Here is a 15,164-nt window from a genome sequence, read left to right as displayed (position 1 = left end):
TAGAATAGTGGGGATCAGTTTCCCCATTTAGTGCCTAAAACTTCAGTTTAGTGCCTAAAGTGCAGTCAAAGACCAAAGAGAAATTCATGTACACCTCCAAGCTGGCATTAGACTAGCAAGCTCATGCATTAAGAGAAGCCAAACCAATACAGATCGACTGCAGATATTTACTCCAAGTCCCAAGCAAGTTTTGCGGCTCACACTGAGCTCAGGGTGAGCTGCAGACACACTTCTAACTGCAGTGTGTGTGGGCACTGTCAGAAACACTCTTCTGTTAAAATATTTATTAAACTAGAAAATTTTATTATAGGATGTGTTTACTTTATACATAATTACAGTCCACAAAGCCTTTCCTGAGGTAAATAGCTATGCCAGAATTAGCTAGTGGGGGGAATTGCTTTGCAGGGTCAAGGCTGTTGGGTCTCAGTCACTAATGTTTGGGTTGCATCTTAACAAACATGTACAGGAAATTGTTCTTGGAATTAGCATTTAAAAATTAATTGGCATGTCCTTCCATCGTTGTTCAAACAAACCCTCCCTTTTCCAGTACTTTGAATATAACAGCATGAAGGAAATCCGGCTTGGTTCTGCTCCGCTGTTTTGCTTTGATGTCAGACATGGGAAGGTTATCCCTCAAAACTGTACAAAGGAGACAGACAACAGCCACCAGCACTGGGATGTCCAGGAGGTCAGTAGTGACTCTGCCGTGAGGGGAAGGCAGTTGACAGGGACTGTGGGATCACTGGGCAACTGACAGGATTCGTATGTGGGGAAGGGACAAGATATTTGAAGGGCAAGTTTCACTTCTGTACCATTTCACCCAGGAAATTTAGGATGCCTCTTCTCCATTTACACTGTCTTTGTGAAATGTTTGGTTTTTACAAATTTTACAAATTACAAGAATCTTACTTAAATTCCTATGTCCTGTTTTAACTGTTTCTCTTACTGGCCTTAGAGGAATAGAATCAGAATCAGTAGTTGTGAAAATAAGAGCAGGGCAAATTTTCTTGCCCATTTTCTTTTGGATAGAGGAAGAGTCTGGAAATCCTGAACCCTCCCTTTGGGAGCAGGGCAAACATTAAAATTCCTCCTGCATTGTGAGAGAAAAGTAAACTTCCTAACAGAGGAATTCAGTGGACTGCACCCAGCGGAGCAGGAACTCCTCCACAAGACTGAAAAATGTCATGCTCTAGGACAGCCTGGGAAAATAGCAGTTACCGTAGTTGTAGGGATGCTGCAATCCTCTGGTACAGTTCCTACTGTAATTTGTTTTGGTTCCTAAGGGAAGCACTGGTCCTTTTGAAATTTTGTGGCCTGTAGTACTGTAGTTGATGCTGATGACGACCTCTACCCATGGTAAACAAACGGTGGAAATGAGATTTACTGAATTCTGATTCTGCACCTACCACTCCTGTCAGCTTCGACAGGAATTGTGAATACTCACCATGCCCTAGACTCAAAGCTAAACTTAGTCATTATGTTTAGAGCAATACTTTAAAATTTTTGAACAACCAGTCATTACTGGTGATCTATGGTATGTATATTTCAGAAACATGGCCTAGCTTTTACTGAAATCCCTTATTTTTAATTTGTTCTTTCGTTCTCTTCTCTCATCTTGTAGAATGGAACGATTGTCCATGTCCTTTCTGGCAAATGCATAGAGGCAGCGAAGAGTGAACGTGAGAAGGACTTGTTTTTGTGTGTATGTAACAAGAATGCAAACCAGGTCTGGCAATTTGAACGTTCCAGTGTGCTACGTCAGAGATGACTGACAGGTCTCTGTGGAGGTCAAGTCCCCAAAATTTAACATTACTTCTGTTTGGGATTTAAGATACATTTCCTGCATGGACAAGAAAGATGTTTGTGTTTGCTGTAGCACGCAGGGAAGTTAGGAAGGTCTCTCTTTTTATAGCCTGGCTCAAATAGTTGCTGCCAGTTCCTGGTTTATTCAGCTCTAGCTAAAATTTCTATTTATTCTGTGAAGCAAGGAATAAAGATATTGTGAGCATCAACAGATTCTCAACTCTGCTATTGCAGAAGATAGTTAAGTTTGCCCTTTGAAGGAAACATGGAAAATTGGCTGCCAGACAGCTTGTCTTTAGCATATTCTGTGACTTCTGAGGATACAGGAAAATGAATGTTTGTGAAACTTTTGAAACTTTGAGAGTAAGCGAGCCAAACCAGGATAACGAGAGAGTTTAGCCTTTTTTTACAGTGCACTCCACTCATATAAAACAAAGTAGGTTTTGTATACATAAAAGTAGTAGAAGTTTTCAGGGGTAATAGATAAAATTTTGTTTTCCAACTAGCTTGAGCCAAACTTCTACCCTCTATGAGATTGCACAGAGCATAAATTAGCACTTAATTAGGCACTAACTGCTCTAATTGACTTGGAATACCAACAGTCCTGTGTTTGGCACACCCTTCCTTACATTCTTCCTCCACAGTCTAATTTGGATGGGAGAATGAACTGAAATATTAACTTTTGCTTGCGAGTTTTAATGAAATTTAAGAACAACTCTTCAGGAAACTTCTGTGGAATATGGAAGAAGATTGAACTAGATTAGAAAGAAGGGTAACAACTTCTCTGCTTATTTTGAAATGGAAAGTATCAGTGGCATCCATTTGGTCTTATAAAACTAGGGGATGAGTTTATTATTATTCCAGTGACAAAAGTGATGAAAACAGCAAATAAAAGGAAAAAGCAGGTTTCAACAGTGGCTACTAGGAAGAAAATACTGGTGCCTACTTCACTTGTTTGCAGCCTCAGTCTTTCACACTGTCAGTTTTAGCCCAGAAAATCTTTTAGATTCTTGCTGTTGTGGTTCTCCAAGCTGATCCTCAAATGACAGCAGCGTACAAAATTTTCTAAACAAGCTACTGCAGAGCCTGTATCCCTGCTGACCTTCCATCTTTCAAAGAAGTGAATGAGAGTTTGTGTTAGGTAATGAGAAAGGTCTCATACATTGTGCACTACCAAAGCAACTTTCTCTCAGTATTTTGTTAGGGCACTTTCCATTTTGGAGTTAAAACTAATAATGATGACACTTTCCAAGAGCCTGCTAAGACAGAAGAACAAAGATTTGGGAGTCTACCCACATCAGCACCACACCTGATTTACAGTATAAATCAGTCATAACCATATGTATTTATTAAAGGGGAATGGCATCATTAATGAAACTTAAATTTGTTTTTGAAATTTTTTTCAAGACACGGAAAATTGGTTTTTTTTTGTAAAAGGTAGAGCACATTGTTTGAACTTTAGAGAAAGGAAGGAATAACAGAATATTCTGCTCAGAGCCTCCCAGTCACCTGCTCTTGATAAATCATAATAAATTGGTTTCAAGCATATAAAACTGGTTACAACAGAAGTCACGAACAGCATTCTGTGCCGTCCAAAACATTTCCCAGTGGGGTCTCTGCTTGCTTTGAGTGGTGCCTGAACACCATGTTCAGGCATCACTCCAATCACCCTAATTATCACTTACTCTTTCTTTGATAGCATCAGAATCTAATACCATTTGCTGCTGTGTGATTTAAGATTTCCTGTGACGTTCTTGAAAATGCTTCAAATTTCAGCTGAAAGGATGGTAGTAACTTCTTCCAGAACACCAAGTGATCCCTGATCATTGCCCAAATCTATGGTGAGAAAAGAGAATTTCTAAAATTGCATAAAAGCTGAGTGAAATGCTGTTTTAATGACATGTGTTTCCTTTATTTTAAATTATATGTATGCCAGGTTTTTTAGTAATGTATTATTTATTATATTTTGGACTCTACACTGGGAATATAATTCCTTCAGCATTTAGCTTAATGTTAAAAGCGTATACAAATGTGGTAATTGATCACAAGTGGGATTTATCATAAGAATTAAAATATTTTTGGTTTAGAGAGGAAACATTTGGAATTAAACCTAAGAGGTGTGGACATCCTCATCTTATACTGCTATTTAACATAATAATAAAAACCTAGAAAATAAGCTTTGCTGTAGATATATGTACAATAGAAAAATATGCTACGTAACACCTCTTCCAACAAAATGAAAATATATGGTTCAGTACCATTTAAAAAATAATTGTTATGACACTTGTTTCTTTTAGTAACAGTGTAAACGTGTGCTTGGTTTCCCAGGGAACTAAACCCCAGAGCACAGGCCAGAAGGGAGCTTCAGTGTGGTCTAGTAGGTCTCTGTATGGGGATGGGGACAGCCAGGGGACACAGATTGTGAGCCATACCATGGTGCACACTTCCCTCTAATATAAACATAACTTCTTATTACACAAAAAACACCAAAGGGAAAACATCTATCTTGTTTTTCCTAGTTCCCTTCCTGTATGCCTTTTAACTGGATTGGTTGGTTGTACCAACACTGCTTCCCCGTTTACACTTTGTCCCTGTGGTTAGATCCATCAGCTAGACCCTTCTCCTCATGCAGGAAGTACAGGGGACCCGACAGAGAGTCTCTGCTAAGGATGCTAGTGTGTTTTCCTCAGTTTTGCCCATCTTTCACACAACACTAGCAGACATGGAATTACTTTTAGCTCTGTATTTAGACAGGGGCAACATTTCAGGTTCTTCTGATTCCCACTGACTGGAGAGACACATAAGAACAAAATGTTTCAGGCAAGGATGGAGTAGCAGTTTTAACTCTGAAGGCCACCGAAGCAAAGCCTTGGACAAGAGCAAAGGAAATCCAACATAGCACAAGTAAACATTTTACAGTCTAACTCCACCTGTTTCTTTGAATTTGGCAACCCAGGCATAATGAATGCTTTGAGCCAAACCCACCCATGAAGCTGAACTAAAAGGTCAGATTCACAAACACATTACCTTTCCGTTGACAACACTAAATAGCCTGGTTTATTCCTCTTCCAGCTAACTGGAAATAGAAGAACATAAAGGGTTGAAGTATTATTCACCTTACTTTTAAAGCTAGACCCAGTTGATGCAGTCATTATTGGCCATAGTTTGGGGTTTGTCCAGTTAGGTGAGGTGTCATCACTAACGCAGAGAAACAGAATGGCAGCATTTTTCTTCATGTATTAACCTGAAGTTTGAGAGGGGGAAAGGTTAAAGCAATCTTTGGGCTAAATCCTGTAGCACGGAAACGTTCAGGGCACCTCTCACTCCATGTGTAAGTGCCTCCAGGTCCTCCCTTAGAGACGCTGATTGAGCTGTAATGCTATCTGATTACTAAAATACAATAGCTTCGATTACAGATTCCCCCAGGAAGGAACGGGGCTATGCTGAGGCAGCAAGACAAGATCAGTAACAGCCTAGAGTTGTGTAACAGCTGGAAGGTGACATGTGAATGAAAGCTTTCAGATTCTGCCTTTGTATCTCATTTTATCTCCAGGGGTTTGATTCAGGTTACAAATGTATTGGAAGAGAGTAAAAAAGGAGTGTTTTGCAAATATTGGTAACTTCTTGGCTCATGTTTTTAAGCTATACAATCTGCACATGTCTGCCCTGAATAAAGTATATCGGTGCACAGTGAAATGTTGTCTTTTTATTTCCCTTCATTGTGATATGAGTGGCTAATGCCTCTTCTTCCTCATGCTGCAGAATAGCTGGTCTACAAAGACCCTGTTGGAAAGCCTCCAGTGGCAATACCTTCACTTAGCCATCACCTAAAGGTCTTAAAGAAATGTACAGGGGGACTCTGCCTCCACCAACATTTTAGAGGGAGGTTGATTTTATAGTCCTTTGCCATAATTTCTCTTGGTTTCAGTGGAAAGGTGTGAACAGGGACTACAGAAGTAGAGTCCCAGGAGAGCATGATCTCTGGCACACCCTTCGGACAGCTCACAGCTGTTTCTTCACCGGGTGACTTGGAAGGATGTACCAGAAAAACAATCTGGCTATACGACTTGGGGTAGCAGGCATAGCATTTTTGCCGTCTTTCTAGCTGCAAATGGTGGATTTTTGTAAAATAGTATCCCACTTGGGGATTACTATGCATTAGAGACATGGGATGGGATTCACCTCTGTTAACTGCAGCCACCTAAACAGTAGATGCAACTAAGCTAATTGTCTAGGCTTCTTCTACTGGTCAGCAGAGAACACTCCCAGAGGTAACATCTTTCATTGCAAAGACAAGTATTTAAACAAGATGGGTGAATCACTATCTAGAAGTACTTGCTTTATCTACTGATTAGAAAGGGAGTCTTCATGTTTAATTTAGATGGCATGCATAGCTTTCAAACTGGAGTTAGGTGGAAGGAACATCATTCGAAGGGTACCCAGGCTAAAATCCCCCCCAGGAGCCCAACCCCACTGCCCAGCTCTTCTGATTCCCCCCAGATCTGGCTTTACACAGAGTGATGACATCCAAGAACAAACTCCCTTGCCACCATCTGCAGTTTTATCAACTAAGCTTACACCAACAGCACTTATTTTTTTCAAGATAACTTCTTTGTTCACAAACCAAGAGACCCCACTGTGTAGGATGCTGTGTTGCAGTATAATCTGGTCCCAATGGAATAAGAATTCACATTTTCAGAAAAGTCTCTTTGGAGATGTTAGTTCTAATATTAATGATAAATCTTCTATACCTTTCTGCTGAGTAGGCTAGAAAGTGACAGCAGAATTTTCATGGTAGAGAACAGATACAGGTGTCAGGATTGTCAGCAAGGTTCTTCTTTTTAGCTTAAACCTAAGTTACAAACAGCCCAGCCTGAAGGCTGAATACATTACTTAGTTTCTAAGTAGCCATACAATGAACATTGTTAATACTATAATGATATTTATTTGCATTAATCATAATTTTGTTACAAATTGAGAAGATGGTGAAAATAATCCATTTTTAAAAATATGCAATATATAAAAACATTAAAGATATCTTAACATAATCTAAATTATTTTGTGCAATTATTCAAAAGATTGCTACCACAAATCTCCATTCTTTGCCATACATTTACTAGTCTTTCAGTCTTACAGACTAATAATGTCACTTATATTGTTATAGGCATAAATGAGCTTTAAAGGATTACATCCTTTAGTGTTATGTTTTTCACAGTATTTTTTCTTAACTTGATATCCTATTAGGTGAAAACAGGTTTTTTTACAATCTCTTTTTCATCATTTAATGTGACATTTACATGAAAAATTCAACTGCAGATATAAAAGAAAATCTACTAGTTCTTTGATGCATCAGGAGTTCATCTCAAGATTTAGAATATCAGATATTTGTATCTGAGTACAAGCCATTGAGAGGCTGCTTCAAACAGTGTATTCTGTCAGTCACTCTGTATACATATGGTTTGGGATTGCTGAACAAACCAAAAGTGGTCAAAAGCTGTAGCCAAATCAAAATGTTTAATGCAAAACAGTCCTACAGAGAAGATAGTTCGCTGCCTTAGTGTCATTTTATTTTTCTTTTCCTTTTATTAGCAAGCAGTGCCTGCTCTGCCTGCTTAGAAATCAAGAGCCAAGCAGTGAAGAAAAAGAGTTTCATAATCAGAATTATTTCAAGTGGGCAGATGCATAAAACTCATCACATCAATTAAAAATAAGCCTTGCAGTAACATTCCCATTGGCCAAGTTGTCTGTCTAAACCACTGGCTTTTTGTCATCTTATCTAATTTGTGTATTTGTTATACCCATCGAAAACTCATTGTCTGTGGTGCCAAGAGCAGTTTTAACTTACAAATCAGTCAACAAAACCTATAGCCTGGAAGACCACTTAGTCTGAGTGAGCAATGAATGCTTCCTGAGTTCAGCTGATGGATGATCAGCTGCCATGCCAAGGCCCCAGCCAGTGGCAAGAGCCACTTCTCTGGGGTAGTTTGCCATTCATTCCTTTATTTGCAGAAGCAAAGGAAACATTAATTTCCCAGTGTAACAAGCCACAGTCAGCCTGTGGTGTTTGCGTAGAAATGCACACGTACAACCTCAGGAACGGAGCCTGGTGCTGATGCTAAGGAAATAACCTTTAGTTTTACAAACACAATGAGCAGTTTCAGCTCCAGTTCCCGCTGTTGGAACAACCTCCTGCGTGTAGCCCGTGACAGCCTCTTAAGATTCTCTAGTGCCAAGAACAACTCTTAAGTCAGTGATGAGAGGGGAGGGTGAAACAAAATAGGTCTTGACACTGAAAAATAACTCGATAAGCAAGATAAGTTCACTGAGACCACAATTTCCTAATTACAAGAAAACATCCGTCTTTTTTGAAAAATACAGTATTTCCTACGTTTTCATTGAACATTAGATGTTGTAACGTGACGCTCAGGCTTGGCAGAGAGAGGTAATTCTATTTTGCAGCATTTCCAAGGTTTCTAAGTTCAGTTTGCTTTCAGTGTGGAACAAGACCCAGTGTTTTCTTTACTCTCTGAAACAGAGCTGGGCTGCTCACCAGAGGTATGAGGAGAGAGGTCCCCAGGACAGGGCTGCCCATGGCAGGGTGCTGGGATCCACTTCCTTGTCGCCCCATCATAAGAAAGAATGCTTTCCTCTGGGATGTCTTGCTTTCAACAAGCTAGCAAATGTTGATAAAAAATTATTTTGCTGGAATTTTCTTTGCCAGCTCTTGTGAACATGTTTACAATTACATGCTAGCAAAGACTGCAGACGCAGCAGAATGAGGAAAATCAATATTCAGTTTTTAACAGAGGGGAAGAATAGAGGAAAGTGGCAAATGGGAAAAGTTGAATTTAATTTCAATTCCCAGGTACATCCGTCCAGTTCTTTTTACAGCACTGGAACACTGTAGAACAATCCAACAGGGCTACGACAGTAACAGCAGCCTGAGGTCTATGTCGCAAGTACTGGCTCCTAATGGCATGCCTGGCCAGGAAAGCTTTTCTCTACATTTCCATACATTCTGGCCATTTGCTCTTTCTGCTCTCCTCAGCTCCTGGGGTCATCTTCATCTCTCCTTACCTGCAAAAGCAAGCTCCAGAGGGGAAAGGACGGAGGGGAAGGCTGGGGATTAAGGACCCAGAACCAAATCCTCAAAGCTGTTTCAGCTGGTGGTAGCTGCCCTGCTGTTTAATCTCTTGGCATTTGACTCACTCTTGGTTCCTGCTAGCAGTTCACTCGTCAGGTAGATCTGAGCAGCCTGAGCCTTCCTCCACAGTCAATCCTCCCTGCTCTAACTTGGGTGACAAATTACCTGAGCATCACCAAGTGTAAGAAAAGCCTACCTCCCACTCCTCAGGGATGTGGCAGGAATGCACAAAAATCACTCGGAATCAGAGGCAAAGCTAATCTTTTGGGTCCAGCAGTCAGATGCCGTTCCTCCAGCCTGCCTAGCACTAGCCCAATGCTGTCAGCCAACCCACTGGGGGTTTTGGTGACCTGACACTCAGGTCCACCTTGTGAGAACGCTCTAGTGTCAAATACATGGGTACTTTGTGCCTCTTTTACTTATTATTTTTAGGACCTCTAGTGGCAGGAAAAAATGCATTTTTAGAGATCATCTTGGAAAGCTCTTAACATGAAAGCAAGACATGAAATACCAGTATGGCCATGAACTCCAGCCAGTAAGGAATAAATCAAAATGCCATTTCTTTAATTAACATTCTGGATTTTCTCCAGGGAGAGTTATCTCACCTTTTTTTCCCTTCTTATACAGGATTCTGCAAAAGAACAAACTGAAACGGAGTTCTCCATTTGTGGAGGGAAGTATGCTTTTGTGCTAACCAAGGAAAATTATGGCACACTGGTTTTAAAAAAAAGCTGTCCTTTCGCCCCTCTGGCACCCCAAAAAACATCCCACTATTCTTCTAAGCAAAAGTTGTCCAAATCCAGGGCTGCTACTGCATAACTCAATGAAAGACTAAAGTCTGCCAGGAAAATATCCAAGACATAAAATACATTTATAGATACTGGTGATTGTTATTTTATGCCCATCAGTAATCTTTTTAGCAAACAGCCATCCTCAGTTATTGATATTTCATTATGGGGTTTCAAGGTGACTCTGTAGATGACGGGTTTAACCCATAACTTTCTGTTTCTCAATAGGAATACTTTTGGCATGATGAACATTGGAAATGTACTCTAGACTGTGAAACTCTGTCCCTCCAGATAATCCTCATTTCAATCCTTGACGACAAAAAACTTGTTTTTTGTCTGCAGCCCTTAGCCAGATCACTCCAGCTGTGCCAGTACCACTAAAACCCCACACACTGTGTGGATCTAGTTTTGCCAGGCCAGTGGTTTTCCCCACAGAACTGAGAAGAATATTAAGCTGCAAAGAGGGCAAGAGCAATTTATCCCTGCTTCTATACTAGGTCTCATCAGTGCAATTATATTATTGAAAATGTTTAAAACACATCTGCAAAATAAATAGTAAAACGAATTAAACCCCTAAATGTGGACAAAGTCTACATCCAGTAAGAACATAGGAGAGCTGTATCTTTTTTCCTTGGTTTTGGCAATAGAAAGATAATCCTAATGGACAACACAGGAGAGCACGTAACAGCAGAAGTGGCAGGATGGAGGCGGTTATTTCTCAGACTGTGAGAATGTGCAGGTGGCCATTTGTTCTACTGAGACCAGATTTCTCTTCTTCTGGATGGACATATCAAAAATATGCACAAATCTATACTTGAGGTTTCCTCCCTGCCCTATTTGAGAGGCTCATCTCACTTACCTTTCTGGTTGCTTTCTGCTGGACTAGCTATAATGAAAAAAATGATGGAATTTTCACCAGCAAAGTAACTGTATTGTGAACTATGGACAGTCTTGGAATTGTCATTTTTTGGCAGTCATAAGCAATGAATTGCAATACATCTGGGGGAAAATATCGGAAAGAGTCTGCATGGTAAAGATCTGGATAGTGCAAAAATGAGAAAAAGTAAACAGTATTTCACATTGCTAAAACACATTTGACAGGTTTAAAATATGAAAGTCAACTCAGTAAGAAAATAGAACATTAAAACTGAGTAGTTTCAGATTTTCTGAAAAGGATGTTTCTTAACAGTCATTGTGTCTCCAGGCATGGATGTAGCTCTTCAAATCTCACTGTGGAATTTTGCTCCTCAGTTAGTGTCGCACAACACTAGAGTGTGTGTTAACACAGCAGGGATGTGTTCAGGTGCATCGGATGGTGGGGCTGACAGCATGTCCTTGTGAAGCAAGTTATGGCAACAGAGGCTGATTCTCATCGGGTCTCTTAAATCTGGAGGGTACTGTAACAGAGATTGTATAGCTGCTGAACAAAATAAGTGAATAGAAAGAATCCAGCAGTAATGTACAATAAAAGAAATCAGACTCACTACACACTAAGTCCCCTGAAAAATTAAGTTTTAGAGGAACCAAAACTGCTCACAGATTGTTGTCAAGTGCCAGCCTGCATGGAGGGATCATGCAGGGTGAGAAATACTGTGATATTTTATACTGATTTCTTCAGAATGAAATTAATCATAAATAAAATTGCTCCCCTTCTCTCCTACCTATTTTTCAGATCAGCAAGAGATAAAAAATAAACAGAATGGGAGACGAATCTGACCAAGAGCGGTCACAGAACGTGCCCTGTGGCACTTAAAATACGGCTCTGGTGAGGACAGTGTCACTCTCTTAGAAATCAGGGTTTTGTTTATAGTTCTGCCTCACCCTGAGCCGTAACAACCTCACATGTGAATGACACTGAAATGCACTTGCCCAGTCTGATCTTTTGGCTGACGCAGTGAAGCAGCAATCAGACAGAGTCTGAAATATTTATGAGAGAGAGTCAGGAAGGGCAGAAAACCCAGAAAGTTATTATTTACTGCACATGTCCTTTATTCTCTGTTCATGGGTAATACATTTAAATTCTGCCCTTCTGGTGGGTGAAGTGGATCTGAAGTAACAACGCCGAAGCAGACCAAGTTACTCCAGATTTACGTGGCGGTGCTGGATGACAGGATCTGCCTTGGAGCATTTTATATTAGCTGTGTCTCACAGGGTGCTCTGTGCTTTGGGCTCAGAGTATCCCCAACAAGTTTAATCTTCACAAACTGCCCTTGCAAGGCAACCTGCAAATGTGTTTACAGATCTAGCACAGTAATTTCTTATTCCTCTGGTTGATTAACCTGTTAGAAACGAATCTCTTTCTTCAGACCTCTATTTTTGCAGGTGCTCCTGGTATAAACCCCTCAACCATACAAAAAAGAACTAGACAAAATGTGCAGACGCTTTATTTGGCATGGAAAGAAACCAAGGACACAGCCCTGCTACAGTTGCAAAAATAAAAAGAGTGTGGGGAACTTGGCCTTCCTCAATGGAAACTCAACATTTGGGTGGCCCTGCTGCAGTCTGTGTGGGGCTGGCAGTCATTGTCTCTGAATGAAGAGGCTGGCTTAACCTGGATTGCTATCAAATCCTCCCTCCCTGAGACCGTGCATTTGGCAGAAGTACTGACAGAAATTCTCTGGCTGAGAAAGCGCCATCAAATCCTGTTAGGCGTAATATCTTGAGAAGGGGGTCTATTAGTTTAAAACACTGAGAAGGTCTGACTGCAGTTGTTTGGCATTTTCTCCGGTTGCTGATTTATTTGAATTCTCCATAAGTTACGAAAATCTCAGACTTGCAAAAACTATCAAGGGAAAAAAAAAAAGGGGAGGGATTTGCAAAGATCAGAGTGTTTTGTAGGGACCAGATGAAATTCTTCCAGTGTGTATCTTCTATACATCATCCCTCACTTGCTCTATGCACAGGGGATAACGGTGCAGCCCTAATCACTAGGTTACTTGCTAGGTTTACTGAGCATGAAACAAATTCCAAGATTAGTGCCTGAACAAAGAGGGGAAAATCCTTCCTCCCATATGTGAAGGAGGTGGGCCCTGTAGCAGCGCATGCCCTGAGACTGCCCCACTACCATGGGCTCTCAGTGTGCATACAGAGGAAATCTGGATAGGAAAGGCTCAGGTATCAGCCCCCTCTCCTGCTCACCCTTGCTTACACAGCAAAATCACATCTCTAGATTGCTAAGCAGCTTGCCGTGGAGGTGTAGGGGACACAGAAACATATTTTGATGCCCAAAGGAGGATGCCAGCTTGGTGTGCCATCACCTGCTCTCCCCTGGGCCTTATGTCAAGGGATATTAAAAATACAGTCTTTGTTCCAATTCAAAGGCCTCCTTGCACCTCATGAACCATCCCTGGCAGGGAGCATGTTTTGCTGCTAACCATGTCCTACAGTCCTACAACGAGGGGTTGCATTTGCCCATCAATGTCCCACTGCACATCAATCCCAGGGTTTGAGAATTTTGCTGTTTGTCTCGAGAAACGAATTAAGTTCCCAACCTCACAGCTTTTACTTGCCCAAGGGAAGCTTGTAGGCTCTGACCCCAGGCTGTTTGCAAAGCCTGTCAAAAACCATTTGTGTATGGAGATAGCAGTAGCAGTGAATATCACAGTGAAGGCTAAAAGGCAATTCTATGCCAAGCTCATTCTAGGTCACTAATTTCCTAAGGGTATTCTTCCAAGAAATAGCTTTATCTTGAGTAGTTCTGCAAGAGGGGAGAGACTGTGAGTTACAGTTAACCCCTTCTTCAAAAGGAAAAGCATGAATTTTTCATTCTACCACATTCATCACTCCTGATTTATTCAGGAGAAGACTTCACCCCTCCCCCCAGGCCAGTATTAGAAAATGAAGTTACAAGGAAATAGTAGATTTGAATGAAAAAAAATATTCTTTGCCCCTTCAAAAAGGTCACTGTGTATATGAACATCTTGGACAGTATTCACACTCCTTTTAGGAAAGTAAATACAGTGTATTTAAATTTAAAGAAATCTCACATTGAAACACTCCACCAACTCTGGTGAAAGGCTTCACTGCCTGGAAAACTCAGATATCCATCAGGAAAGCCACTGTAGCAAAGACAAGGAAATACCAGAGGCACACTGATGCAGCTTTGAAGAAAGAGATGAAGCTATGTAAGAAGTGCAATATGGCTAATTAAAAAGAACGTGTAAGGGAAGTAACAAATTACAAAACTAAACAAATAAGGCCAGCTAAATGATGGGAGGAGAAGAGCATTAACCAGTCTGGGACAGTCCTACCAAAATTATGGAGCTTACACACCTTCATTAGCTGCCATTAGAAGGTTGTGGTAGAATGACCACTGGGAGGGCCTAGCAGAAAGACCACCTGAGCTGATGATACCTGACTCAGATCACCTTGTCTTCTAAAAGACACCTAAGCCATAAGCAAGAGTAAGTAGGAGAAAGACATGGTTATTCTGAGCCTTAGATTCTAAAAGGTTTTTCCCTTAATCAAACATTAGTTGTAAGATGTCAGCCTAGTGCTCAGCAAGTGTCAAAAAAGCATATCAAATGTTAAGAATTTTTAGAAAATGGAGAGCAGAACAGAGAACAAATATTTTTATGCCAATGTATGCATGATGCACATGTGTCTAGGACTGTGCACAGTTCTTATCTCCCTTCCTCGCAAAAATGATGCAGGAGAGTTGGACAAGGTTCAGAGAGGGCAACAGAGACAAGCACAGGTTGGAGCAGCTCCTGTGTGGAGAGTGGCTGACTAGACAAGGACTTCACAGGCTGGAAGAAGAAATAACTGAGGGGAGATAAGAAAAAAATCTTAATAATCAGTAGGATAGAGCAGAAAACTGTCCCTACCCAAAAAAGTGTCTTAAAATGAACTAGAGAGCAATGGGTTCAAAACAAACAAAAAGAGACGTCTCTTCACAAAATGTACTTAAATTGTGTAACACCTTTCCACGGAATGCTGTGGCTTTTAAATTGTGATGTGGCCTCAAAAAGTGATTACACAAATTCAAGGAAACACATATTTATGTTATGAAACACAAATGCATCAGTCTCAAGAAGTCCAAGACTTACAAACTGTGTGGTAGAGTGTTCTAGGGCAGTACCCCCAAATGCTTGCCCTAGTCATTACCAGACTCTTTATTAGCTGCAGGGCAGTGCTGGGGATGGGACCAAGGAGGCCCTTGGTCTGCCCTGGGCCAGCCAGTTCTGTTCTGATGCACTTACCTATTCTGCTGCCACAGGTCATCTCAGCCTCTAGGACAGAAGCTTTCTTTACTGGCTCCGAAACACCACTCTGACAGGTGGTTTGTCTGTATCTCTGCCACCAGACTGTTTTCATATCTAAATTAAAAATCTGGTTTTCGTTATGAAGCCAAGGAATGTGCACCAGAATTCACCAACATGGTAACACCTCTGCAGTGCACTGGGGGGTCACAGAAACCTCTGCATAAT

At 40.9% G+C, this 15,164-nt stretch overlaps 1 protein-coding gene across 4 annotated transcripts in view; it reads left to right on the top strand.

The window, feature by feature from the left end:
- GALNT15 (polypeptide N-acetylgalactosaminyltransferase 15) overlaps nucleotides 1-5,499 on the top strand; it is a 29,300-nt gene extending 23,801 nt beyond the window's left edge. For 3 of the 4 annotated variants that reach the window (XM_026842381.1, XM_026842382.1, XM_026842384.1), the window contains 2 exons: nucleotides 548-688; nucleotides 1,622-5,499. In XM_026842381.1, the coding sequence (XP_026698182.1) occupies nucleotides 548-688; nucleotides 1,622-1,768 (288 nt within the window). In that variant the 3' untranslated portion in view covers nucleotides 1,769-5,499. Of the gene's footprint in view, nucleotides 1-547; nucleotides 689-1,621 lie in introns of those variants that run through there. The other variant, XM_026842383.1, reaches the window with a different exon arrangement.
- Nucleotides 5,500-15,164: the final 9,665 nt, after the last annotated feature.

The sequence above is a fragment of the Athene cunicularia genome (assembly GCF_003259725.1).
Source record: "Athene cunicularia isolate RWA chromosome 2 unlocalized genomic scaffold, athCun1 chr2_part1, whole genome shotgun sequence".
Classification (NCBI taxonomy): domain Eukaryota; kingdom Metazoa; phylum Chordata; class Aves; order Strigiformes; family Strigidae; genus Athene; species Athene cunicularia.
This window is presented reverse-complemented; position numbering and strand designations above follow the sequence as displayed.